We start from the raw sequence: 26901 nt of genomic DNA, 5'->3' as shown, positions 1-26901 counted from the left end.
GACCTTATCTGCTGTTCCCTCGTCAGATTTAGCTCCTATGTGCTTCTCAAACGGAATTCTGCTGTGGGAAAACATTTTTTTCCCGATAACATGGACCCTGGGTGCAGGCCCCATTCATGTAGCTGATCCTCTTACCTACTCCATTGCAGGGGGAGATCATCTGTCCAGGGCGCACCCAGTGATTCTACCTGGTCCTTTCTTTAGGAATTTTTAAAGCTAATACTTTTGGTCCTACTCAGACTTCAGAACCTTACTGCTGTCACCCGTTGCCTTCCATGCCAGATACCACACTTCGGGAAGGACAGGGATAAAGCCAAGGGAATTCCAAAGAGAGCAACGAGGATGGGAGGTGGACATTCGCAGAGGCTAAAGAAACTAGTCCTGGGGTGTGAGACCTGAAGAAGGCGCCATGCAGTCAGCCTGGCCCTTCCCAGATCCTAACAGAGTCAGCACAGTGGCAAGATGCTAAAAATGAGGCTGGGTCAAGTCCCTGTGGGGGAAATCTGCCTTCAACTGGAACAAGCACTTGGGAAGATAACATGAGAGGACACGAGCTTTAGGGAGAATATTGAACTGGGTGACTTGTGAGATCGATTAATCCTCTAAATGTGTTTTGATAAAGTGCGGGGTGCCAGGCATTAGAAGCACACAAAAGAGTAAAACCCAGAGCTTGCTCTCACTGTCTGGTGGAGAAGACATGAATAACTCAATGCCATGCGAGGGCTGTCATCACGTTCCTACCAGGGTGTTGGGGATCAGTGACGACGGGGCGATGCACTTGGCTGCAGGGCTGCAGGAGCAGGAGAGGCTGCAGAGGAGAGCTGACGTCTGAATTAGTGAGATCACCTGCAGTGCGCAGGCAGAGACAGGAAACTATGCCGTTCCGAGTGGGGGGAGCTGCTAAAATGCTGAGGGAACACATGGTGTCGTGGGGCTTGGGGGTCAGATCCTGGCTTAGCTCCTCTGGCGCTGGGACCCTAGGGAGCTGTTCTGACTTCCCTGAGCCATCACCTCTCATCTGCTAGCGCAGAGCGTACCCCAAGCCTTCCACCTTTGAAGGCTGGACGAATCTGGGATCGTGTGTAAAGGAACTGAACGTGGTGTTTGATCATTTGCGGCTAGAAGGAATTCTCATCCCTTTGATTGTAATCTGATAGGGGCCTGCGTGTTTCTCCTCTCCGGCGCTGGTCAGAGCTTCTGCATTCCTTCTTGCAGGCCTCCCGACACCAGGCTCTGCTATCTGAGGTAGTTATGGCACCCAGCTTCCCTTTTCTGGGGAATGAGGTGATTCTCAGCCAGGAGGGAAAAGAAACTGGTTACTGTCTCATCCTGGTTTCGGTATTATGCTATCGGTTGATTTATATAAAGATTAGCCTAGTTAAAATTTACATCCTTCTTAAACATTTAACAAAATAATAAAGATCAATTACCCTAAGGGTGCCTGGCCGGCTCAGTTGGTGGCGCATGTGACTCTTGATCTCGGAGTTACAAGTTCGAGCACCACATTGGGGCTAGTGTTTAACTTAAAAAAAAGAAAGAAAAAGAAAAATGACCCCTCAGGTTTGGGGTTTTGACTCATAGAGTTCATAGAAAAAATTTTTAAGTAATTAAAGACACAAAACAGTCACATATTTGCAGCTCTCCTCCGGGGCGAGGGCCATGCTGGGCTGGTCATTTACCTGCACCCTCACACTCCATCCACACAGCAGTCCTGCAGGTAATGTTACCGCTGGCCCCACTTTACAGCTGAGAGGCTGAGACTCCTTACAGTTAAAGAACCTGGAGAGTGAGCTGTAGCTGCCCATCCCTTCCACTGGCGTATTCTCGGGGGTGTTTGTAACCTGTGCCTCAGTGTGCTCATCTGTGGAATGGGAAGAACATCTCTCTCACAGGATTGCTGTGAGGCTTCAGTGAATGGATGTGTACACAGTGTTCAGAAATACAGCAGGTGCGGAGGTGCTGGCGGTTGGCTGCCCGGGCCCAGCCCACTGTCACTGTCCTTTCCTCTTTCGGAGCCAAGCAGCAAGTTATAAACGGAGCTAGGGTTCAGCCAAGCCCTAGAGCCCTAACAGATAATACTCACAATGGATTTATATCTTGCTTTACAGTTTACAGCATGGTACCTTCTAGTTTTTCCTCCTTTCTTCTCACAGCAGCCCTTGAGGTAGCTGGAAAGATTCCTGATTGTGCCACTCTCTAGGTGAGGAAGCTGACCCTCAGGGGAAGTGACTGACCCAAGAGGGAATGATTTGGCCAGTCCCTGCACCAAGGCAGCATCAGGTGGCCTGCCCTCTGTCCCACCTTTCTCAAGGTTAAGAGTTACGACTAATAAAAGATGCAGGTACGCCTTTTTCAGAGCGCTGCCGTGAAGTGAGACGGCGTGTAGACAATGGACAAGCTGGACATCCTTTTCCTCATTTGGAGCCCAGAACAGATAAGGGCCTACCCTCATCCACGATAAGACTGTCCTTGACCCGGACCTTGCCTAATCTGAGAACAGAGCAGCTGGCCTGCAAAAGAAGCCATTTGCTCAGTGATCTGTTGGCTCCGGATGCAAGGGCGTGGAGCTCATCCCCAATACAATTAAGATAAAGAGTACAGTGCAGTTCACCCAATGTTTCTAGCTCTGGTGAACTTGGGTTTGTTAAAGCACTTTAGTACTCGCTCCGTGTACAATCTCGAATCTTTCCTGGTGCTTGGCATTGGGTGAAGCACTCTTGGTCCTAGTCAGAGGAGTCCCGCAGCTGGTGAGTCCCAGCAACTCCTGCAGTCCTCATCGCTGGCATCTGTTCGTCCTCTTTTCTCCTTTCCCATGGCCCCACGTTTCTGCTTATACTTTTACTAATGGTATTTTATCCGTGTCCTTTATCATAACTCCAGCGTTTTGGAAAGACGAAGGACTGGGTAGACACAGGAAAGGTGAAACTACTCCAGCAGCTTGTTAATCAGTCTCTCCCTCCCTCCCCATGCCCTTGTCCCCCCTTCCCCACAGTTTTGTCTGGACCACGGAGCAACGCTTCCAGCCTCCTAGCCAGCTGCCAACCTAGGCCCCAGAGATGGCGGACGTGCCCAACGGTGAGCAGGGATGTGCCTCCCCGCTGGAACTGTTCAACAGCATAGCTGCCCAGGGGGAGCTCGTGAGGTCCCTCAAAGCGGGAAAGGCGTCAAAGGTATGTGATTTTATTGGATTCTCTACCTGTGTGTTCTGGGCCAAGTCTGGGGTCATGTCCCGGACCAGACTGTTCCCAAGACTCTGTTCCTTCAGTAACTGAGGTATTTTGGCTCTAACTTTAAATTCATTTCCTCCTTTATTGATACACGCAGTCTAAAGAAAAGCCCCTGAAATCCAACCATCATCCACCCTGCCTGTTCCCAGAAATGAACTTTTCAGTCCTTTCAGCTGATTCTCAGAATTACACTTTTGTATTGCTCCTTGTTGATATTCAAGTTTGGGGTTTTAACTGTAGAAAATGAGGAGTTAACGCTTCTGTCAACACTCCCCATCCCCCTGGAGTCCCATGCATGTCCCCGTGTCAACATGGACGCTCTCTGACAGCAATGCTCCTGACAGCTGACCCCGTTGTCGAGTTTGAGTGTTTTTCCTGTCCTGCCCTGGACTTGCTGTTTATCTCCATTCCTGTTGGCTCCATGTTTCTGCGTGCGATGGTTGTAGCTCTCCGGGCCCCCTTCAGTTAGGTGAGTCTCCTCCCGAGGCGCTCACGTCAGCCAGCCTGCAGCTTACCTCCAGAAGGCCTCTCTCAGGACTCCACCTCCTCAGATGGACAGCTGCCTCTCACCGCCCACACTGCCCCCGTGGGCCCTTCCCTCACCACCCTGTTGGGTCTCTGTTTCCGATCCTGTGTCGCACTCCTTTGCGGGTGTACTCTTCTGGATAGAGCAAGTCCTCCAGTGGTCTCTGAAAGAAATCGCACTAAAGAAATAGTATGGGGGGATCTTGCATGTCTGAAAGTATCTTTATGTAGGATCTGATCGATAAGCAAGAGTGGGTATGGAATTCTAGGGCAGAGGTGATTTTCTCACAGAATTTGGAAGCCAGTGATCTGTCTCTGCTGAGCTCCCAGGGTCGCTGTGGAGAAACCAGATTCCATTCCCTTGGTTTTTCTCTGGAAATTTGTAGGAAGGTCTCTTTGTTCCAGTATTCTGAAATTTCTTGGGATGAGTACATCCTTTCTAACTAGAAACTTTTGACCCTTATTCTGTTGTTTCTGATTTCTTCTCTTCTGTTTCCTTATTTATGGATTTTCCCCCCCAGAAACTGGTCCTCTGCTTTTATTTTTTGACTTGTGCTTTCCATTTTGTTTTCTTGTTGTTCTTTTAAGTATATTTCCTCAACCTTTTTTTTTTTTTTTTAAGATTTTATTTATTTATTTGACAGAGATCACAAGTAGGCAAAGAGGCAGGCAGAGAGAGAGGAGGAAGCAGGCTTCCTCCTGAGCAGAGAGCCCGATGCGGGGCTCAATCCCAGGACCCTGGGATCACAACCCAAGCAGAAGGCAGAGGCTTTAACCCACTGAGCCACCCAGGCGCCCCTTTCCTCAACCTCTTATGTTGCTTTTCTTTTTCTTTCTTTTTTTTTTTTTAAGTAAACTCTTTTTCATTTATCCTGTCATTTTTAACGTCTGTGAGCTCATTGCTTTCTGGATGTTCCTTTCCTCGTTGTACCCCATTATCGTTTCCTAGGTACTGTATCATTTTATCTCTGAGCTCTTGATGATGGTTTTCCTGATGTTCTCTGCTGGGCAGAGGAGCTGGGCTATGTGGCCCTCTTCCACCCTCCCTGCCCACGGTGCATTGCCCCTGCCCCAGAACGCCCCCAGTCTAGACACTTGTAACTTGACCTCCCCAGCACAGGACCTCTGACTTGGGGCGGGAGAGGGTGGGAGGTAGAGAGCCAAGCAGCTGCTTCTTTTTTTTTTTTTTTTTAAGATTTTTTTTATTTATTTATTTGACAGAGAGAAATCACAAGAGAGTCAGGCAGAGAGAGAGGAAGGGAAGCAGGCTCTCCGCTGAGCAGAGAGCCCGATGTGGGACTCGATCCCAGGACCCTGAGATCATGACCTGAGCTGAAGGCAGCGGCTTAACCCACTGAGCCACCCAGGCGCCCCAAGCAGCTGCTTCTTAAAAGGACTTTCCACCTGTGTTCCTAACTCATAGCCCACATTCACCCTCACTTCCCCAGATGCCCTGGTCCCAGATGCCCTAGCAGCGTAATTCCAGTGTTTCCACGACATCCTCACATTTGTTGTTCCCGGTCCGTGGCCAGTTGTCCAGCAACTCTACGGCGTCTAAATTCTTGTTACCGGGGAATCTCTTTGTTGCCTTTGTCCTCATGGGGTTGTGCCTTTCTGAAAGGTCTCTGCTGTTGCTGCAGGACGTTTCAGAAGTGTGATCCGTGCCATCTGCATCTTTAATGCACATGAGCACTGCCGTTCATTCTGCTCTGTGTCCGCTCTTCGGTCACTCGGCTTCTTCCACTATGTCCTCGTCCGTCACTTTCAGCCCCTGTTGTGTCCTTTTCAGAAGCCCCTGCCCCGCTGGTCCTCCCCAGATGGGGGCCAACTGTCTCCCACCCATCCTGGCAGTTTACTTTAACTCTTTGGACCCCAAATAAGCCATCACACATTAAAAGAGATAAATAGTACTGAAAGTGATGTCCCAAGGAAGGGGTTAGCTAATCACAGGAAGAATCCTCCAGTTAGGAACACCAGTTAGGAGGACTCAGTGGGTGAGACTAAGTTGTTTTTAATAAAAATCCAAAATAAATAAAGGACCCACATGTTAACCATTTGCTCTGTAAATCCATGTTTGGAAACTTGGCAGTGGTATCTTGATGTAGCATTAAGTTTGAGTAACATTTAATAAGTTCTTAGCTATAGCGGTTCTTAGTGACCCGCGGTCATAGTCATTGTTAAACAAGCGGCGCTTAACACAGTTGAGTTTACTCTTCCAAGTCTGTTCTTTGACATGCGCAATCCGCTGACACTCAACAAGAGAGATCAGAGGTTGCACGATGAAGTCAGACTTAAATGATGAAAATTCAGAAGTAAATTTGACCCTGGAATGTGTTACAACAGAAGCACCTGCTATTTTAGAAATTCACTTTATGCAAAATACTAGAGCTCCTTGGGAACACCAATGCGGTGAGGGCGCCATGGGCTCTTTCTCCAGCGGTCTCTGCCATGTGTCTTGACCACGGCCCTCAACATTCTCTTCTGCTCCGTATACTAAGGGCGAAGATCCCCAGCTTCAGTAACAGCTCACTAAATACCAAGGAGTCTCCTGAGGGCATAGATCAGAATCTAGGGGCTCTGGGGGGAGACAGTGGCCAAGGGCATGAGCACTTTAGGTGGAACTCAAGAAATGACGCTGGATCCCAGAGGTCAAGACAGCAAAGTCTGTTTTCTTGTCCTTTTAGTTTACATAAACTTTTTTTTTAAGATTTTATTTATTTGAGAGAAGCCAAGCAGCTAGGCGAGATCACAAGCAGGAGGGGTAGAGGGAGAGGCAGTCTCCCCGCTAAGCAGGGAGCCTGATGCGGGACTTAGTCCCAGGACCCTGGGATCATGACCTGAGCTGAAGGCAGATGCTTAACCAACTGAGCCACCCAGGCGCCCAAGGTAAACTTTTTAAATTGAAGTACACCATTTATTCAGAAAGTAAGGAACTTATAATCAGCTTACTGAATTTTCACAAAATGACCATACTTGTAACCAGCGTCCAGATCAGGAAACAAGATAGCAGCACCCAGAAGCCATCCTCAGGCCCCTCCAGTCACTGGCTCTGTCCTCTACCCTAGGCCTCCACCATGGATAGTTCTCCCTGTGTTGGAACTTTAGAAAAAATCAGGATGTACATAGTCATCTTTTGTTTTTTCCTTCCCCAGGACATCAGCTTTTAAATTGTGTTTCCATGTTCTGGTCCATGTTAAACTGAGAACAAGAAAATAGAAAGGCAAGCTTGCCTGTCCATTTATTTATTTATTTATTTATTTATTATAATTTTTTTATTTTTTAATTTATATATAATGCATTATTAGCCCCAGGGGTACAGGTCTGTGAATCTCCAGGTTTACACACTTCACAGCACTCACCACAGCACATACCCTCCCCAATGTCCATAACCCCACCATCCTCTCCCCTCCCCCCAGCATCCCGCAGTTTGTTTTGTGAGATTAAGGGTCTCTTATGCTTTGTCTCCCTCCCGATCCCATCTTGTTTCATTTATTCCTTTCCTACCCCCCCAAGACCCCCACGTTGGCTCTCAACTTCCTCATATCAGGGAGATCATATGATAATTGTCTTTCTCTGATTGACTTATTTCGCTAAGCGTAATACCTTCTAATTCCATCCACTTTGTCGCAAACTTGCCTGTCCATTTAAATCACATTCTAGACTACAAACAGTTCTTAACTAGGGACACTGGTGTTTGACTTTCAGAGAGCCTCCTAGTTGCAAGCAGAGTTAGACCAGATAGAGTGTGAAATGTCAACACAGCCAATGATAAAAGGGTATTGACTAAAGTGTCCTTCAAAGCAGGGTATTTCTTCCCATGGATAATTCAGTAAATCATGCTTGCTAAACATTTATTTTGTTGCACTGAGCTTAGGCACTGCAGAAGTGAGATGAGTAAAACATACCTAACCCACCTGGGCAGGTATCCTATCTCTTCTAGGAGATATATCCACAGTTACGAAGTCCACAATTCTAATTCATTGTAATAACGAATTCCTGGTAGTTTCAGAGTTTGGAACACAAATCTGTGTCTGCAGAAGTGCCCCCACGGCAGTAGTTCTCTGTGGCTCAGGGGCCGTAGCTCACGCGGCAGTTGCCTCTGAACGGAGCTTGGTGATATGTCTCTCCACTTAGCAAGTCCCCGTCAGAGAACATGATGTGTACACTCTGAATGGGAATGTTTGTACTTCCTTTGCCAAGCAAGTTGGCCTGTGTATATTCTTTGTTTGTGATCTCATCCAGCAAGGCCAGTTACAGGAGCAGAGCTTTGGGGCACAACATGACTAATCTGCCTAATTAGGCCTCCTCTTGCAGGGGCCAACCTTCGTGGGTGGCTCTTGTGGGCTTCTGAAGCAGGAGGTCTCTGCCAGATTTCCAGAGTACCCAAGGATATAATTTTACATTTGTTTTTCTTATGCTTATTTTTAAACACTCAGTGTGCAAACACTTTGGACAGCTTGATAAGACTCCAAAATACAGTAATACAACTGTTTCTCACTGCATCCCTCCTTAATTTAGGACTTGAAAGCCTGTGTTTTTCCTTGCCTTTATCTGTTTCCCTGATGTCTAGAGTTGCTGGTACTGTCCTCAGTGGCATTATTTAAGCTTCCACAAATACTCATCTCAGCTGTAAAACGTAAAAACAAGGTCCGATGTAGAATTCCTTATACTCAGTCCAGGGAGCTTGTCACACACATTGTCTGGCATGGGTGGCATTTGAGAAATCGTGAGTATATTCAGTGTGTCATAAATAACAGCGTGTGCCGCGTCCATTTGTCCCGTAGCATTTGTGGTACGGACCCACAGCGCTAAAACAGCACAGAAATGAGAGACATTTAGGCCCACGACTTGCTGTGTGTCCACCAGCAAGCTCCTTCGCCTCGCTGAGTCTCAGAGTCTCCGAGTCTCCAGCTGGAACAGCACAGTGGTGGTGGTGCCTGCCTCCGAGGGGTGTTGTGAGGCTAAGGAGGGAACACGTGTGAGGGCATTTACGTGGTGCCTGCCATGTGACAGTAGTCCCCTTCAGCAAAACGTGAGCTCTGGTGAGTTATTAGCCTCGTCGATATCCTCGTTTCCTTTGTCCAGGATGAAATCGATTCTGCAGTGAAGATGTTGTTATCATTGAAAATGAGATACAAAGTGGCCGTGGGGGAGGACTACAAGGCCGACTGCCCTCCAGAGAACCCGGCACCCGAGAGCGATAGTGGCCTGGGTGCCGCAGAAGCCGAGGAGGATTTCGTGGACCCGTGGACGGTACAGACGAGCAGTGCCAAGGGCATTGACTATGATAAGCTCATTGGTATGTCCTGGGAGAAACCCCAGCTCATACAAGTGATTCCCTCGAGATGAGCCCACTGGTGTTTTTTTGTTTTTGTTTTTGATTTTAATTTTGATTTTGAATTAGAAGCTCAGTCAAGCTTCAATGGCAAGAAAAAAATAGACCCTAAAATTTTTTGGTCATGCAGTACATTCCCAAAGGATTCTTTTCAACTAAAATAACAATGTAAAACTTAGTTCAGAATAACGATCCATAGTAGAGAGCTTAGTAGAAGCTTTTTCCCCTTTTTTTTTTTTTTTTTGAGTGATTTAGAACTTGAGGGAAAGGTCTATTAGAATGGCATCTTTGCCATAATTACCTCTCACGGGCACCTGAGTGGCTCAGTGGGTTAAAGCCTCTGCCTTCGGTTCAGATCATGATGATCTCAGGGTCCTGGGATCGAGCCCCACATCGGGCTCTCTGCTCAGCAGGGAATCTGCTTCCTCCTCTCTCTCTCTGCATACTTGTGATCTCTGTCTTTCAAATAAATAAAAAAATAAAAAATAAAATTTTTTTAATTAAATAAATAAATCACCTCTCACTTAATGATTAAAGTCAGGAATGGATTACCTAAGTCCGAGTCTCTCTTCCTATGATACTGATTGTAGAACTGAAAAGCTAGAAGTTACCTTGAGAAGGATGACTCCTCACAGAGGGCGGGTGGCCACTGGCAAGCACCTCCTCACGGGGCTTTCCGCTCAGGGAAGTCCTTACTCTGAGATCACTGGTGATCACCAGTGAAGAAACATTGCCGACATGTTTTTATCAAAGTCGAAAGCCATTTTCCATAATTTAAGTACAGACAGTCAATGAGGGAAAATTCGTTTGAAGATGTAATTCAGTGCAACAGTTAAAGGATACTAAAATTACGGTGTCGGCGTCAACAGAGTATACCTTAATAAGCACCTGGGGGAGGGGATTGTAAAAAGTTGCTAGCCAGACTGAATTCTGGATATGTTTCCCATCAAAATCCAATCCAGAGAAAACAGCATTTTGTTGTTGTTTTAAAGATTTTATTTCTTTTTTTTTTTTTAAGATTTTATTTATTTATTTGACAGAGAGAAATCACAAGAGAGGCAGGCAGAGAGAGAGGAAGGGAAGCAGGCTCTCCGCTGAGCAGAGAGCCCTATGTGGGACTCGATCCCAGGACCCTGAGATCATGGCCTGAGCTGAAGGCAGCAGCTTAACCCACTGAGCCACCAGGCGCCCCTAAAGATTTTATTTCTTTATTTATTTGACAGAGATCACAAGTAGGCAGAGAGAGGAGGAAGCAGGCTCCCTGCTGTGCAGAGAGCCCAATGTGGGGCTTGATCCCAGGACCCTGAGATCATGACCTGAGCCGAAGGCAGAGGCTTTAACCCGCTGAGCCACCCAGGCGCCCAGAAAACAGCATTTTATTCTGTAATTTGTTTCCTGTTTGGCTGGTTGTGATCTTAAGTCTCCTTATTACCGTAAAAGACATTTGAGTTTGGGTTGAGAGAAGGGACTGGGAGCAGAACGCCTGAAGAGCCTGGGTTCATCAGGATTGTACACAATACGCTCGTTTTTCCGCTTCAGTAATAGCCGATCGCCAGACCTCACACCACCTAACATGGCTGTATCTCCTTTGTTCCAATTTTCTTTTTCCAGTTCGGTTCGGAAGCAGTAAAATTGACAAGGAGCTGGTAAACCGGATAGAGCGAGCCACGGGCCAGAAGCCACACCGCTTCCTGCGCAGAGGCATCTTCTTCTCACACAGGTCGGCGCTTCCTGCCCTCCTCCTTCGAATTCCAGATGTGACCAGGAGGCTCTTCCCTCAAGCCGCCTGCTCCTGTGGGGACAGTGGTAGCCGCCATCTGTAGACGGGGCTCCACCTTCTGCCCAAAACTGGCTCCGGGTTTATGCCCTGTCCCTTCACCCTTGGGCCCTTACTTCATTCATTTATCAACTGTTCCCATCACAGTTGGAGGTCACATACACCGCAAATGAGATTCATGCCAGATTATGCGCTCTAGATCATAAAATGTCATAAAGACAAAAGAGATTAGTATATCCAAGTTCAGCATTTCCCACGCGATAAGCAGTGGCTTCCTGAAGTTCTATGCCCCTTCCTGCTATTGTCCTGGCCTGCTCCTAAACCCTGTTACCAAAAGAGAAACCAGCACAGTGTACCTGGAAGAGACTATCCCTACCCGAGACTGTAAATTCTGTGCAGATAATTATCAGAAAATGGGCAGGTTCTGGAAGTGTTCCTACCTCACCCACCCCACCGATTAGCCCATTTTATGGTCCATGGCTGGGTTGTTCTGTTCTGCTTGCTCTGCGTGGTTGGTTACGGGAGAGCACACACAGGACGGAATGCGGCAGCCTGCCAGAACACTTCAGATTCCGTGTGCAGAAAACTCCAGACCCCGCTCAGCCCTCCTTCTGGACAGAATATAGATTTTTTTTTTTAAGATTTTATTTTATTTATTTGACAGAGAGAGATCACAAGTAGGCAGAGAGGCAGGCAGAGAGAGAGGAGGAAGTAGGCTCCCTGCGGAGCAGAGAGCCCGATGTAGGGCTCGATCCCAGGACCCTGAGATCATGACCTGAGCCGAAGGCAGCGGCTTAATCCACTGAGCCACCCAGGCGCCCCCGGAATATAGATTATTAAGATTTCATTAAGATTTAATCCACGTTTTTAAAGTATACAATTCACGTTTTTAAAGTGGCCTTTAGTATATTCATAAGTTTATGCAACAGTCACCACCACTGTTAATTCCAGAACATTCTCACCACCCCAAGAAGAAACCCCGTCCCCAGGAGCAATCGCTCCTCCAACCCCCCTCCTCGCACCACAACCACTGGCAACCATCATGTTGTCAAGGTTCTGCCGTGTGGCGGTATGTGTTCGTACTTCCCTCCCTTTTATACCTGACGAGTGTTCTGCTGAATAGGTACACCCCGTTTTTTTGTTTATCCATTCACCGGTTGCTGGGCATGTGGGTTATTTTCAATTTTTGGTTTCTTCTCTCCTATAAATCCATAGAAGTTAGATTTGGTTAATTATAAAAACCAGAGAAGGACTCTTTTCTTCCAAAATTAAGTTTTTTTAATGCTTTCCTTATTTAAAAGCAGTGTATGATTGGTGCCTGGAAGTAAAAAAAAAAAAAAACAAACACCGCACACACACACCATTCCCATCATCCCATGAGCCCAGTGAGGAGCACCGTTAACCCTTGGTGAGGGGTATGAGGAGGAGTTACTTTTTAGAAACCCCTGGAAAGGTCCCCTTTTATTTTGGGACACATTGTTGAGAAAGAACATTTACACCCTAGAGCAGTGGTTTCACCCCCTGGCGAACTTGGCAATCACTGAGGGAGCTCTTTAAAAATACAGATTCCCAGGCATCACCCCAGACCCACTAAATCAGAATCTCTGAAGGTAGGACCTGGGAAGATGTAACGTGACCAGTGATTCTGATGCCCAACGAGGAAACCCTTCGTATGCATTGTCTGTGGACCCCAGTCCTGGGGGAGGGTAGATGAATCCAGAACGACTCCCAGCTGAAGACACTTGGCCCCAGCCTGGCTGAGGAAGCCCAGAGGAGATTTCCAGCTAGGGACTGCCCCTCCACACTCCCAGGAGGTCTTCCTCACTCCCATCCCTGAGTCAGGAATGTGTGGAACTCGCAGTCTCCCAGTCTGGGTCTTCAGAGTCTCCGGGCTTGGTGTCATTCCCAGGAACGGGCGTAAAGCAGATGGTGTGTGGACGTTGGTATTTGAAGTTTCCAGAGGGATTCCGTTAGCTGCCCAACCATATCCCACTTTTATTCCAGACCTGCGTGTCTTACACTTTTTAAACGATCACAGGAGAAACACATCATGTCAGTAGGCGTTTCCTGTCATTTTTCTAATACAGGCAGCAAGGGTAACTGATCATTGTGTTGTGTTTTCTCTGTCTTTACCAAGTGAGCATTAGCGCCTTTGTGTTTCTCAGAAAAATCACAGCATTTCCTTTTCTCCTCTTTCCTTTAGAGATATGAACCAAATTCTTGATGCCTACGAGAATAAGAAGCCGTTTTATCTGTACACGGGCAGGGGCCCCTCTTCTGAAGCAATGCACGTAGGTCATCTCATCCCGTTTATCTTCACAAAGTAAGTATTGAATCGTATGCCTTTTATCCCTTTTATTAGTGAATCTGGAATGTTACTTACAAACCAAGTCAGAGTGATGGGATAGTCCTAGTCTGTGTTGTTAAGGTACGAGGGGACTGGTGCTGTTGTGACTTGGTGACTCTGTTCCCGGTGTCACGTTAGAAAGTGTGGCATCATGGAGCAAGCCCGGCTTTGGAGTCAGCCAGCCCGTCTCCACCTGTCCCTGTGACCGTAACAGTCACTTCCCTGAGCCCACGTTTCCACGTCTGCAGGAGGGGAGTGATAATACCTCCCTCCTAAAATGGTGGCCAGCATAAAGCAGCTGGCACAGAGCTGAACGCAGGCCCTTCCGCATTAAGTAAGTGTCGTAGTCCAGCTCCACAACGTAAGACTGTGTGACTGTGTGGACAAGAAAGTTGTGCATACACTCTCAGCAGGAGCCACGTTTTCAGATGAACGCTGGGGAAACGAGGTAGCAGCCTTCTTCCCACGTGTCTCGTAGGTGGCTGCAGGATGTGTTCAACGTGCCCTTGGTCATCCAGATGACGGACGACGAGAAGTACCTGTGGAAAGACCTGACCCTGGACCAGGCCTATGGCTACGCCGTGGAGAACGCCAAGGACATCATTGCCTGCGGCTTTGACATCAACAAGACTTTCATCTTCTCTGACCTGGACTACATGGGGTAAGGAGAGAGTGCCGGCTGCCTTCTAGAGAGAAAAGCGGATGCAGACGGCAGCTCCTCGCGGCCACAGCAGAGTCAGACACATCTAAAATGGTCCTAAGATCTGGGGAATGTTTTCCTTCCTTTATGAAACGTCGGGATGTGGTTTCTTGGTCTCGTTCACCAGCTAAAGGTTTCCATCCCCAGCTTGAGACAGAATTGTAGTTTCTCTTCAAGGACGGTCAGTTAGCCAGTGAGAGTCTTTCTCTTTCTTGGCGTCCCTTTTTCCTCACAGAGAAAAGTCTCGCTGGTACACGGTCCCCTCGCAGTCCAGTTCTTTTTTTTTTTTTTTTTTTTTTTTTAAGATTTTATTTATTTATTTGACAGAGAGAGGGGAAGGGAAGCAGGTTCCCTGACGTGCAGAGAGCCCGATGCGGGGCTGGATCCCAGGACCCCGAGGTCATGACCTAAGCCAAAGGCAGAGGCTTTACACTGAGCCACCCAGGTGCCCCCAGTCCAGTTCTTTAAATCAGCCACTCCATAGCTGAAATATGCATTCGGAAAATCCTCAAAACTTTTTCTTTTTAAGATTTTATTTATTTATTTGTCAGAGAAATAGAAAGCAAGCGTGAGAAGGGGGAGCACAGGTAGAGGAGGAAGCAGGCTCCCCACTGAGCAGAGAGCCCGATGTGGGACTTGATCCCAGGACCCTGGGATCATGACCTGAGCTGAAGGCAGACGCTTAACCGACTGAGCCACCCAGGTGTCCCTGAATTGAAATTTCTGAAGTTTTCTTCATCCCAAATGATTGCCAAGAACTGTGTTAGAAAAACAAGACTCAGGGGCGCCTGGGTGGCTCAGTGGGTTAAAGCCTCTGCCTTCAGCTCAGGTCATGATCCCAGGGTCCTGGGATGGAGCCCCATTTTGGGCTCTCTCCTCAGCAGGGAGCCTGCTTCCTCCTCTCTCTCTCTGCCTACCTGTGATCTCTGTCTGTCAAATAAATAAAATCTTTTTAAAAAAAAAAAGAAAAGAAAAGAAAAACAAGACTCTGTCAAGTGTCCCAATAAGAATACATTGTTCTGCTCAGCAGGTACTTCTGAGCACCTGAGAGGCAGTGCTGCCCCCGCACACACCCCCCTCCTGCCCAGGCACTTGTCCTTGGGGAGGGATGTGGCCCTGTCCCCGCAGGCTCACTACCAGGCCGGGACAGAGTGCAGTAGCAGGAGAAGCTCGGATCGGATCGGGCTGGGGTCGCAGGGAGTGCGGAGAAACTTGCTCACTACCATTTCCCCCAAATGTCCGGCCACAGGACTGCCTCCTAGTGGTGACTTATAGCCACAGGAATAGCTGCCTTCATAAGAAGTCTGGCCTTTCCACCAACTGGTACCCGAGTTCCTAACTTTCTCATTTTACCTGTGAGATTTTTAAAATCCCTTCTCTGTGGGCATAGAGGCATTGTGGTGTCCTTGAGGCAACATGATCTTCACAGGAGGGAAACGGACCCGGGTCGAGTCCTGGCACCTCTCTTTGGTGCTCATGAGTCGCAACAAGCCTGGTCCACGAAATAGGGTTACCTGAGACCTTAGATGTGATCGTTAGTATCATTTTCGTGGTGCGTTATTTTCTCTGTTGCCTGCTCGAGCGCATAGCCACACCCTGGGTCCTGCTGCTCTTTTCAGGGCCGGGCCGAGCTGGCAAGTGCTCAGTCACCGTGTCCTCTGGTGCCGCCTCTTGCCTCCTCTGGCAGCCCCTCACAGCCTCGGTCCCCCACCAGCCAGCGCTCCCCGTAAAGCACAGATGGTTGTGTCGCTCCCCACCCCCTCCCACTTCTGTCATCCTCGGGGTCAGGGGTGACCCTGTTCCGCTGGGTCAGTAAAACAGTCACGGAGCGCTCTCTGCGGCCGGCGCCCTCCGGGGCCCTGGGAACCCAGCAGTGAGCCAAGTGGAGTGCCCGCCTCGCTGAGCCGAGGGGCTGGTGGGGTGAAACGAACACCGCCTCGTATCCGCGGAGATGTCCGAGTGGTAGACGCCTGAACGGTGCTCATGAGGGGGAGCACTTCGCATATTGCAAGGTTCCCGGGTGTCCTCTCTCTGTAACACAGTCTGCACCCCCCACCCCCGACCAGTGCCCTGGGCCAAAACTGAGCAGGCTGTTAAGTGAAAGCCTCTCTCCCTCCTAAGTGGGACTCTGCTCAACTCTGCACAGACCGTGGTGTGAAGCCTTTGCCTTTACAGTTCTCCCTGCCTCGTAGCTGACCCTGCCCCAGGCAGCCAGTGCCCCTGGATTTCTAATACCCCAGCCCCACACCCCGCTGTCTGCCCAAAGACATTCAGGAGTTCTTCATCCAGGGGCAGAAGTCTTCAACTTTCAAAACTGTGAGATGTGGTGAGAGAAGCATAGGCATTGTGGCCGGACGAGCCTGGGTTTGGATCCCAGCTCGTGTACTCGCAGGGTCTGTGCCCTGATCCTAAACCTCTCAGAGCTTCAGTCTTTCCCTGGAAAGTGGAGGCAAGGCTGCTGTGTCAAAGGGGGAGTTGAGAGGTGTTAACTTGTGTCCAGCACTTAGCACAGCTCTTGCGACGTGATGCAAACGCATAGTAGGCATTAGCTCCGCCACTTTTTCCCTTCCTTTGTGGGGCACAAAGGACACCTGGTCGGGTGGAGAGCAGAGCTGCTGTGTAAGAGGTCCTTCTGGGTTCAACCTGTCCCTGTATTTGCTTCATCCTTAGCCTAGGTCCTTCTGGCAGCAGAATGGCTGCCACAGCTCCAGGGCTCATATCCACATCCCTCACCACCCAGGAGAGAGCATCCAGTTGCTTGAACCAGCCACTGTGGCCCAGGCCTGTTGCTGGGCACGGGGTCAACCTGCCCAGAGAGCATGGCTGGGGGTGCCGATGGTGGACAGGGCCTTGGTGGCTGGCCGTATCGGTTTCTCTGCAGAGACTCTAGCAGCACAACGCAGAACAGTCTGTCTCACGGGAAGACTCCCTCGGGGCTCCCAGGCTGGAAGCTCTGAGCACACCGGATCACTGACTCCGGCAGAGTTTTTTTGTTGTTGGGTTTTTTGGGGTTTGTTTTGGTTTTGGTTTTGGGTTTTTTTGGTTTTTTTTCCGGGCAGTTTAAATGCTCCATGTCAGTCCCTAAGTCTCCGTGCGTTCTTGCCTCATCGGCCCGGCATCCGATGTCGGTCTCACACTGGTTTGCACACCTCCCTGGCAGCTCCCAGGCCAGCCCCACTCGGCCTGCCGTAGCTCTCTCTGCCTCAAGATGCCTTCTGGGCACCTTCCTGCCCGGTCCGTGTCCTCGGCCCACACCTCTATGCTCAGGTTTCACCATGCACTGCTTCGGCCTCGGCAGGAGGCCGCCCTGAGCCTGCGGTTGGATTCCAATTGTCTTTTCAGGATGAGCCCAGGCTTCTACAAGAACGTGGTGAAGATTCAGAAGCACGTTACCTTCAACCAAGTGAAAGGCATTTTCGGTTTCACTGACAGTGACTCCATCGGTAAGGAGCCCGCCGTGGCCTGCGTCCTTGGGTGAAGCACCGGCATCTGCCCCGGGGCCCGGCGGCCTGTCAGGTGGCATCCCTCGCCCCTCGCCTCCCCACAGCGACCCCACGGGCAGGTCTTTCCCAGGAACCGGAGGAGCTGGTGCGATGCCTACAGCCCCACTTCTGGGCCTTGATGCTGCACTTCCGGAGACCATCGGTCACCCACTAAGAGGCTTGGAAGGAGGGAGGAGAAGGGTGGGGTGACTAGAGTTCCTCCGCCTGCTCATGGGGTCCCAGCCCATGCAGGCGCCTCTAGTAGAGGCCGGAGCCTCCGTTTCCCCCCATAAGAGGAGGGACTTGAGCAGAAGCCCTGCGGTGCCCACCCTGCCCGCCGGAGCCTCCGTTTCCCCCCATAAGAGGAGGGACTTGAGCAGAAGCCCTGCGGTGCTCACCCTGCCCGCCCTCACCGTCCTTCCCTGACTCGGCCCCCTGCGCACACACTCAGGTCCCTTTCCGTGTACTTCCGTGCCTGGCAGACACATCAGCTCTCCCCTCCTAGACCCTTAGCTCCCAGAGCTAAGAATTGATCCCTGACACTTGTGGGTCTCCTGATCCTCTCCTCTGTTTTGTTTCTGCGGCACAGCTCCAGGCTGAGCAGCCACGAGCCCGGGACAGCATCCCCGAATGTGCCTGTGGGTGCCGCCTGGGACAGTTTGTCCCGCTGGGAGGGGGCACCACCTGGGGCCCTGGCGGTGAGGGGACCTTCAGGGACAAGTGCAGAAATGCCATGGAGAGGCCTCACTAGGAGTCTTTTCACATGAGCAAGACCCTTTGATGTTTCAGTGAGATGCATTCCTGACAGTTGGGGCCTAAACCCTGTGCTTTTGAAAGGGTTTTTATCCTTGGAAGGCCTGCATTTCCTGGGAAGATGTCTCAGGGAAGGTGGCACTGGGCAAACGAGAGACAGACCTATGCCTAGTTGCACACTGTGCTGCCAGGCACCGGGGTTGGAATCCTGGCCCAGCCGCCTGCTTGCTGTGTATTAGCTGCGGCGGGCTGTGTCGACAGTCTGAGCCTGAAAGTCCGTGTCTGTACGATGGGAGCCAGATGGCACTTTTTCCTAGAGTTGGGAGCAGCAGACGGGCCCGGGGCTGGCCCTGAGCACAGCCTGGCACCCACACGCAGGGAATGGCCACCGCTGCTGTGTGTGTGAGCGGGGCGCTGGTGGTGGTGGCGGTGTGAGTTGCCCACGCAGCACAGATAGCGGGGCTGGCCCAGCACGGCTCGGCAGAGGTCACATGAAGGTCGGTGCCCTTGGGCCCCTTGTGCGGCTCTGGGCAAATAGCAGTAGTGATGTTAACAGCAACGTCCAAAGTACTGAAAACAGTTTGGGGTTCCAGGTATCAGAATTTATACAATTAAAGGCGAGGAACAACCTATGTGCCTGTGGGTAGAGACGGACTAAACACTCGCTGCCACGTTTACGAACAGAAACACTTGGCAACCACCCAAGTCGGGGAAAGTAGATAGTGTGCAGTCACGGCAGAAATGCGGGGGGAGGCTGAGAGAACGGAGAGATCCACACTGGGACTGGAGATCGTCTCTTCCCTACTGTTCTTTTGTTTCAGATTCTCTTGAGTGATGGTCGCTTCTCTAAAGGGGAGAACGCCTGTTCGTGTCCATCCCTTTCGCTGGGTGAATTAACCAGAACAGGAGTCGACGTCGTGTGTAAAAATACTTTGTTTACGCTTTTCAGGGAAGATCAGCTTTCCCGCCATCCAGGCTGCCCCCTCCTTCAGCAACTCGTTCCCTCAGATCTTCGGAGACAAGACGGACATCCAGTGTCTCATCCCCTGTGCCATCGACCAGGTCAGCAGGCGGGGCGAGGCGTCCATCGGTCTGGGGCGCCGCACTCCTTTATGGGAAGGGAGGTTTTACAAGGTGCTGGGTGGGGGGCAATCCCGTAAGCTGACTGGGAGCTGGGAGCTTCCCATGGAGGCCGCGGACGTCCTCACAGGCTGACAGCCCATTTCTGCCAGCTGTCCTCAGAGTCCCCTCTCCCCCCCACAGGATCCATACTTCAGGATGACAAGAGACGTCGCCCCCAGGATTGGCTACCCTAAACCAGCCCTGCTGCACTCCACCTTCTTCCCCGCTCTGCAGGGGGCCCAGACCAAGATGAGCGCCAGCGACCCCAACTCCTCCATCTTCCTCACGGACACCGCCAAGCAGATCAAGACCAAGGTGAGCACTGTCCGGGCCGGAGGGGCAGCCCGTGTACACAGAGCAGGCGTGCCTGAGATGCACACGCATCACATGACTCCTTCCAGCGTCCTCTGCCACGGTGCTGGGTTCCTGGGTCAGTTACAGCCACTGCCTGCGAACTCCAGGCGGCCTGTCCCTGCACCCAGACACGAGATGAACTTAACTCTGTGTCCTTTCATTTAGGCGAAATTGTGGATTTTTCTTCTCTTTTTATCTTCTCTGCTTTTCTCACCAGTGCTCTGCTCTGGAAGCCAAGTCCTGGCAGTTTTCTTTTTTGTAGGATTTTATTTATTTGAAAGAGAGTGAGAGAAAGCATGAGTGGGAGGAGCGACAGAGAGAAAGCAGGCTCGATCCCAGGACCCTGAGGTCATGACCTGAGCTAAGGCAGACTCTTAACCGACAAAGCCACCCAGACGTCCCATGGCAGTTTTTAATGATGGAACGTGTTCCACTACGTTTCCAAGCAGCTGCCGCAGTCCAGCAGCTGGACCGGGTGCTTTGTGTTTTCTGGCTCGATTTCTCATGGGGAGATAGTGGGGAGCGCCTTTAGAGGGATGAGGGCCAGAGAGGATGACCAGCCTGGCCAGGGCGGGGCTTGGGGCACATGTTGCCACAGAGACTGGGAATGGGTGGGGGCCCTTCATCAGGACAGCCGTGTCCGTCCCAGCGTGCATCAGGCACTCAGCACGTATCTGTCAGGTCACCAAAGAAATGAGAATTAGGAATCTATTTGAGCTTTTTTCTTTCCCAGGGCCCTGCTTCCGTGGCTTGCAGGGCCTGAACTGCCAGTACAGGGACATCCCCCTCCCTGTCCCATGAAGCTGCTGACATTTTGTTTGGAATCCAGTGTGTGGGGGGGAGTGGGAACTTTACAGCAGGAGTGACTAAATCCGTATCTGAGGTGTGTGATGCAACCCTCCGCGGGCGCTGGCCCTTCCAGAGTCCCAGGCAGGTTCTAGCGGACAGCAGGGGGACCCATCATGTCCCGAGCCTCTTCCAGGAAACAGCCTGGCCGACTCCGCCGCCATCTGTTGGAAGCTGCTATGTTCGGGCCTGTTCTTGCCCTTTCCCTGCCGGCTGGACCTTCCAAAGCCTGGAGTCCGGACGCGGGGGGAGGGGTGCTCCTCTTCTCTCCAGGAGGGAAGGCACTTTGTTTGGTTTTTTAGTGGTTTTACGGAGGTCATTTTTGGGTCATTCATTTAGGGATGAGCAAAGGCCCCGAGGCTGGGCGGGCAGTAAGTGTGAGGTCAGGAAGCACACAGCTGCAGAGGCCACAAGCGTTGTGAGCAGCCTGTGTGGCAGGACAGCGCCAGTCCCCACGCCCGCCTTCCGGTCCACAATCCACCTCACACCAGCCGGAGCGGGGCATCTGCCCCAGCCCCCCTGCAAACAGCAGCGGCCGCCGTGCTGGGCACTGCCACGTGCTCGCCTGTGTCATCTCACTGAGTCCTGCCAGCCACCAGGAGGCCATGTTCATCTTGTAAGCAAGGACGTCAAGACTCAGAGGGTCCAGGCAGTGTCCTACCTCTGCACAGCTGGGGAGGGTGGGGGTTAAGGACCGGACCCCAGCTCCCCGGTTGCATGGGCCCTCCCGTTGCCTAGAGTCAGGAACCCCAGGTTGTCTGTGCCCTGCCGCCTCACTGCCATTGGCGAGTGACCTTGGTGTCCAGGTGAGACGGGAGCAGCTGTACTGATTTCGTAGGCTGCAGACAAGGCCTGTGTGGGGTCACATGTAAAAAGTGTTTGTGAGCTGTAAAGTGCACCCCAGATTTAAGAATTCAGTTGAGAATGAAGAGTCGGCCAGCTCCTTTGCGGGCCAGGCCAAAATAGGCCTTCCCCAGGCTGTCACACGGGCCCTGCTAGAGCCCACCAAACCAGGCCCTCCTACAGGCAGCCTTGGAACCTCGTCTTTGGGGATGAGTGTCTGGAACACAGTTTGCCAGCCTGGCTACCCACTTGGGATTTCTGATCACGAGATCCCTGTAGCGCCCCTGCCCAGAGCTGCCTTTGGGTCCCAGGGCGGGGTTCAGGGGGCCCACTGCGTCCTAGGCCTGCAGGCCAGCCCACCTGTCCCGTTGGATTGTAGTAGCCAGAGCGCGCTGACTCTTGGAGTTTGGCACTTGAATCAAGCTCTCTTGTTCCTCAACCCAGACATCCTCTCCAGGCATAGTTTCCTTTTACACTAGGTCATACTGGTTTGGGTACATCTTACTTGCTTCTGTCATTTTGGACCCTGGTCCCTGCATTGTGGTCCCCACAACCAAGGCTGCTTTCCGTCCTAGCCCAGATCCATTTTCCTGTTGGTTTCCCATAAGCAAGGCCCCAGCCACACCGAGGACCGGCCAGTCCAACACCAGGCAAACTTAAGCCCCATCAGAAGACTGGTCAGCCCGGCTCTGCCACCCACTGCCACGGACAGCAGGTCCTTGACACTGCGCCCCGTTTTCATCTGTAAGGTGGAGAAAGCAGTACAGATGTCATTGGGTTGTTGGGGATTAACTGATGTGATCATGCTGACGCCCACCGTTCTCGGTACGTGTGCGTGCCATCGTGGGACGAGGGGCCTGCCCAGCGAGGATTAGTGCATAGGCAGCAGCGGTACCCATGCATCTGGGAAGACGTGCGGCAGACACACCTTTCCTCGTCTTGCTGTCAGACCAGGACTGAGAAGTGTCCCGGGGCCCTTGGACAGCCTTTAAACCAGCCCTGGGAGCGTGGGAAGCTCTGTTCTCAAGACTTTCTTCCCGGCACTGGAGGGTCTTCCCGAGGTCCCAGCAGAGACCTGGCTTGGCCTGCGAGTCTGAGCCAGGAAGAGGCCCGTGCGGGCCTGCCCAGGGCACCAGAGCTCAGGAGAACCCAGGCCTAGTGCTTTCGCTTCCTGTTTGCTTTGTCGTTGCGTGGTTGGTGCAGTTTGCTTACGTTGATTTTGTTCTGCAACTTGCTCTTTTGTTTTGTGAAGGAGAGGGAAGATGAATGTGTAATTGTCGTTTCTCTGCCCGCCCCCAGCATGCAGCCGTCCACACTTCCCCTTTGCCGGGGCGCAGAGCAGGTGCCACTCCCTGCCGCCTGATTGCCTCTGCCCCTGGCCTCCACCTGCCGCCGGTCCAGGGTCCCGGAGCAGCCCGCCAGTAACTGCTGAGTGGTCCTGGGAGGGGGAGTAAGCATCTGCACGTGGGCACCGCCAGCTCTACCCACCCTTTTCCCCAGGAAAGGAAAAGAGGGTGACATTTGTACATAGTCGGTCTCTCATGTGCTCGTGGGAAGAAGGTTGAGGAGACTTTGTCCCTTTTTGGCTTTCCTTCTCTGCTTCTTGGCCCTGATTTCTCCAAGACGATCTTCAGTGATTCCAAAACCACTGTGCCAGTTTCTGAGTCTTTTTTCAGCTCTGAGGACTGCATGCTTTTAGGTGGGGCTGCCGGCAGGCATCGACTCCCTCTGAGCGTCTCCTGGGCTCTGCTCTCCCTTTCGAGCCCCATTCTCGAGGCTCCCGTCCTCCCTTCCACACCAGCAAAGGCAGCAGCCCCCCTTCCCGAGTTGTCTCCCTTACCGGAGGACCTTGTGTCCGTCCGTCCCCAGAGGATGCTTCGCCCACCTTCCAGCACGGCTGGCACTTGGGCTTTCCTGGCTCTGTTCTGTGTTTCGTGGAGGTGGGGGTCCAGAGCTAACCCACTCCCTCTCCCCCCTCTCTCCAATTGGCCGCATTGGCACGGACCCGGGCTCACCGGGCAGGCAGGAGCGGTTTGTGGGGCTCCTCCTCCCGACCGTGAGCCCCAGCCTCCTGCCCAGAGACCTGATGGGGCAGAAGGCAGCCCCTGGCCCGACTTGCACCCTCAGCTCCCAGCCGGCTTCCACGCGCAGGCAGCCCGGCCCCGCTGCATCTCTGTGCTCTTGCCGCCGCAGGTCAACAAACACGCGTTTTCAGGAGGCAGAGACACCGTCGAGGAGCACAGGCAGTTCGGAGGCAACTGTGACGTGGACGTGTCCTTCATGTACCTGACCTTCTTCCTCGAGGACGATGACAAGCTCGAGCAGATCAGGAAGGTGAGTCCACAGGCCGCAGGGTCCAGCCTCTCTCGTGGGGGACGTGGAGGGCGGGGGCGTCTGGCAGCCGAGCTTAGGGTGGTCAGAACCTCGGGGCTGGGCCTTGGCAACAGACCCTCAGCTGAGACGAGGTGAAAAGCGAGGAGGTCTGTCTGCCCTTAGCCACGCGCCAGGAAGCCCGGTGACAGTTCCCAAAGCAAAGCACAGACTGTGGTTGCCACCCGCAGCGGTCTCCCTGCCGGACACCACGGCCTGGGGAGCTCCAACAGGACAGAATGACAGTTCTGACACCGCCCGCACCGAGTCAGCGGGGCCTTGCGTGGCTGTGGTGCCGGCAGGGCCCCGAGGCTCGCCCGGGGGAGGTGAGGGTCCTGGTGCGGCCTCTCGGCAGCAGTTGGGTGAGAAGTAGGAAGAGCCCAAAGAGTACGGGTAGCCTTTCCTCCGGTTTTCCGGTCCTCGGAGCCTTCCCACCGAGGTGCCCCTTATTGAGGACTCTCCGTGCAAACACGTTAAAGCTGGTTGTAGCGAACAGTCCAGAGCAGACTGCACAGCACAGGGGACGCTGTGTCGGAGCAGCAGGAGCAGGAGGCCGGGAGGGAGCTGCTGGCCGGCCGGCGCGCGTGGAGCTCCGCCCCGCAAAAAGGAGGGCGGGGGCGGTGACTCGAGCCCGTGCGGCAGGCGGGGTCCCTGGCATTTGGAGAAAAGCACCGGGTTAAGGTGCACGTCTTTGGACTTCCGGGCACCACCCCTGCGCCAGGCTCTGCGCGGGTGCTGCGGGCTGGGCGGGCACCCAGAGGAGGCGGGCACCCAGATGTGAGCCGCCTGTCACTGTGGTCTGTCTCCTTCCGGGCAGGACTACACCAGCGGCGACATGCTCACTGGCGAGCTCAAGAAGACGCTCATAGAGGTTCTGCAGCCCTTGATCGCCGAGCACCAGGCCAGGCGCGAAGAGGTCACAGACGAGATAGTGAAACAGTTCATGACTCCCCGGAAGCTGTCCTACGACTTTCAGTAACGCTCCTTTTATATGTGCTTGTAAAGAGATGTAATTTACCAATAATTCCAGCCCAATCAAATCAGCACTACCCGTAGGCTCTGTCACACGGTAATTACTGGATGGCATCCGGAAGCCCTGTGTGTGTGTCCGTGCCGTTTTTTCCCGTGACGTCCTCCTTTCTGTCTGTCGTGGGCCAAACCCTTGGGGTCACTGGGTGCCGGCTAACGTTCCATGGTCAGACAGTCCAGCTGGAGTCTCTCCCACAGAGCAGACCCCCATGGGGGACCTTTGGCTCCGTGTCCACAGGCCAGCCTGTCAGGTCCTAGGACAGCTGCTGCCGGTCCCCACACACTCTTCAGACCTGCTCTGTGAGGGAGCGTGGAGTGAGTCTGCGCACCTGAATCAAAACGGCATTAGCCTCCATTACAACGTGCTTTGGAAAGTACGTGCAGCCGTGTAATAGGCACGGGTATGGTTCAGGCCGGGCCCAAGGAAATTTAGAAGACTTGGCAGCTGAAAGCTTTGCGAAACGTTTGGCTACAAGAGCTCCCAGCTTGAAAGCTGCTTTTCACGTCAAATATTGGCCCAAGTTGGCAGGCCTTATTAAATTGAGTCTTCTGTGGGCGAGACTCCAGTTCCCTTACCACACTCCGGACCATGCATGCCCCCGCTCCGGGAATCGCGCTTTTGCCCCGATGCGCTAACACTCCGCCCTGAGAGCCAAGGGCCGCTGCGCGCTGGTCGTGCCAGATGCTGAGGGCTCTGTTGTCTTTGCAGATGCTTTTGTTTTGACACTTGACTGGCGTGGAAGTCTTTCTGCACAGAGCAGTGCCCCGGGCCAGGTGGACGTAGCTAGAAAGCGCGCGGCAGCCCTCCAGGCCCGAGCGGCCTGTCCCCGGGAGGCTTGGTAAACCGTGCACCCTGTGTAGTTTGGAAAAGCGGAAGACCTGTCTCAGGGACGGCCGTGGCTCGAGGGGTCTGTGCTTTCTGGAGGTGCAGGGTCCACTCCCTCGGGCCGCTCGTTGGCGTGAATAAACTTCCTTCGGTCCTGCCTGTGTCGCTGTGCTCTGTCTGCCTGGGCTTCAAGGAGGGACCCTGCGGCAGCTGCTCCGAGGGTGCCCCTCGCGTCCACGGGGGGCCCCAGAGGGGACATGGAGTGGAGACACACCCTGGAAGCCCCCGTGGTCCCGAGGTGCAGGCTCCCAGGAATCCGCTGGGAGGTAGCCTGTCTGCCTTCTAGCCCTTGGCAAGTGCCCCGCTGCTGGCTGTCACAGCTCATGGGACGTCTCCAGCCTATAGCAGGGATGTCGCGGGGCACGGCCATGGGCTGGGCAGTGTGGCTGGTGCAGGAACTGCCTGTCCGCCTCAGGCCTTGCACGGATGGAGCCCCGGGCTCCCTCTACCTGCCCAAGCTCACTTCCAGGTGGGGGAACTGACACTTGAGAGAGGCAGTGTGGCTTGTCCAAGGCCACCCACTGCGTTTGTGACAGGCCTGTCCTGCTTATTTGCTGTGTCCACACGCACAGAGGGCCCGTTGCACAAATGAGGGCACCGAGGGTCCTCCCCCCGCCTCAGTAACCGCCACAGCCAGAGCCCCCAGCCCCCTCACCTGGCTGGCTGCGGCCGTCCACGGCTAAGTGACATCTTGTCGCTCCGTTGCCCCTGTCACAGGTGCGCTGAATGGATGAAACGACGGCGGCAGAGCAGCATTGGGCCGCCCCTCCCTGCACAGGCTACGTGGCTTTGGGCAGGCCACCTAACCTCTGGGGACCCCCATCCCCACCGTACCTCATGCTGGGGTCTTGAGACAGTGGCCTGGGTTAGAGGTCAGGTGACCTCTACCTTGTCACTGCTGGCAAGGGCCACAGCTCCTCCCACCCCCACGGTTTTCTAAAAAAGCAGGTTCTAAGGGGATCCCTGGGTTAGGACAGAGGTGCAACAGCCCGGCAGTTGCTGGCAGGAGGTCAGGTCGCAGCCCCCATGGTGTGGGGACTCCTGCCAGAGGAGTTCCGCCAGCCTGGGATCGCAGCTGAGCTGGGGCTGGGACGGGGCACAGTGCGGAGCAGGGAGTGCACAGTCCAGGACGAGAACAAGGAAGGAGGCTCTCTGCCATCTGATAGATGAGCTCTCCCAGGGAGTTCTGTGCGCCGTGGCCCTTCTCAGAGGCCAACAATTCTCCAGTCCGCTGTGGAAGCCCTGGAGACACCACCCGTGATCTCCCACTTGAAATTCCCGGTGCACCGCCACTTCGTTAAGGCG

General features: G+C 52.8%; 1 protein-coding gene across 3 annotated transcripts in view; it reads left to right on the top strand.

Annotated features, from left to right (window-relative positions):
* The window catches only part of WARS1 (tryptophanyl-tRNA synthetase 1), a 29072-nt gene extending 3376 nt beyond the window's left edge, over positions 1 to 25696 (top strand). For 2 of the 3 annotated variants that reach the window (XM_046007030.1, XM_046007028.1), the window contains exons 2-11: positions 2993 to 3170; positions 8838 to 9051; positions 10699 to 10807; positions 13068 to 13187; positions 13690 to 13872; positions 17254 to 17354; positions 19096 to 19208; positions 19410 to 19583; positions 23505 to 23645; positions 24499 to 25696. In XM_046007030.1, coding sequence (XP_045862986.1) covers positions 3057 to 3170; positions 8838 to 9051; positions 10699 to 10807; positions 13068 to 13187; positions 13690 to 13872; positions 17254 to 17354; positions 19096 to 19208; positions 19410 to 19583; positions 23505 to 23645; positions 24499 to 24660 — 1431 coding nt within the window. In that variant the 5' untranslated portion in view covers positions 2993 to 3056 and the 3' untranslated portion in view covers positions 24661 to 25696. Of the gene's footprint in view, positions 1 to 2602; positions 2748 to 2992; positions 3171 to 8837; positions 9052 to 10698; positions 10808 to 13067; positions 13188 to 13689; positions 13873 to 17253; positions 17355 to 19095; positions 19209 to 19409; positions 19584 to 23504; positions 23646 to 24498 lie in introns of those variants that run through there. The other variant, XM_046007029.1, reaches the window with a different exon arrangement.
* The last annotated feature ends 1205 nt before the right edge of the window (positions 25697 to 26901 follow it).

This window comes from Meles meles, chromosome 6, assembly GCF_922984935.1.
Source record: "Meles meles chromosome 6, mMelMel3.1 paternal haplotype, whole genome shotgun sequence".
Lineage (NCBI taxonomy): Eukaryota > Metazoa > Chordata > Mammalia > Carnivora > Mustelidae > Meles > Meles meles.
This window is presented reverse-complemented; position numbering and strand designations above follow the sequence as displayed.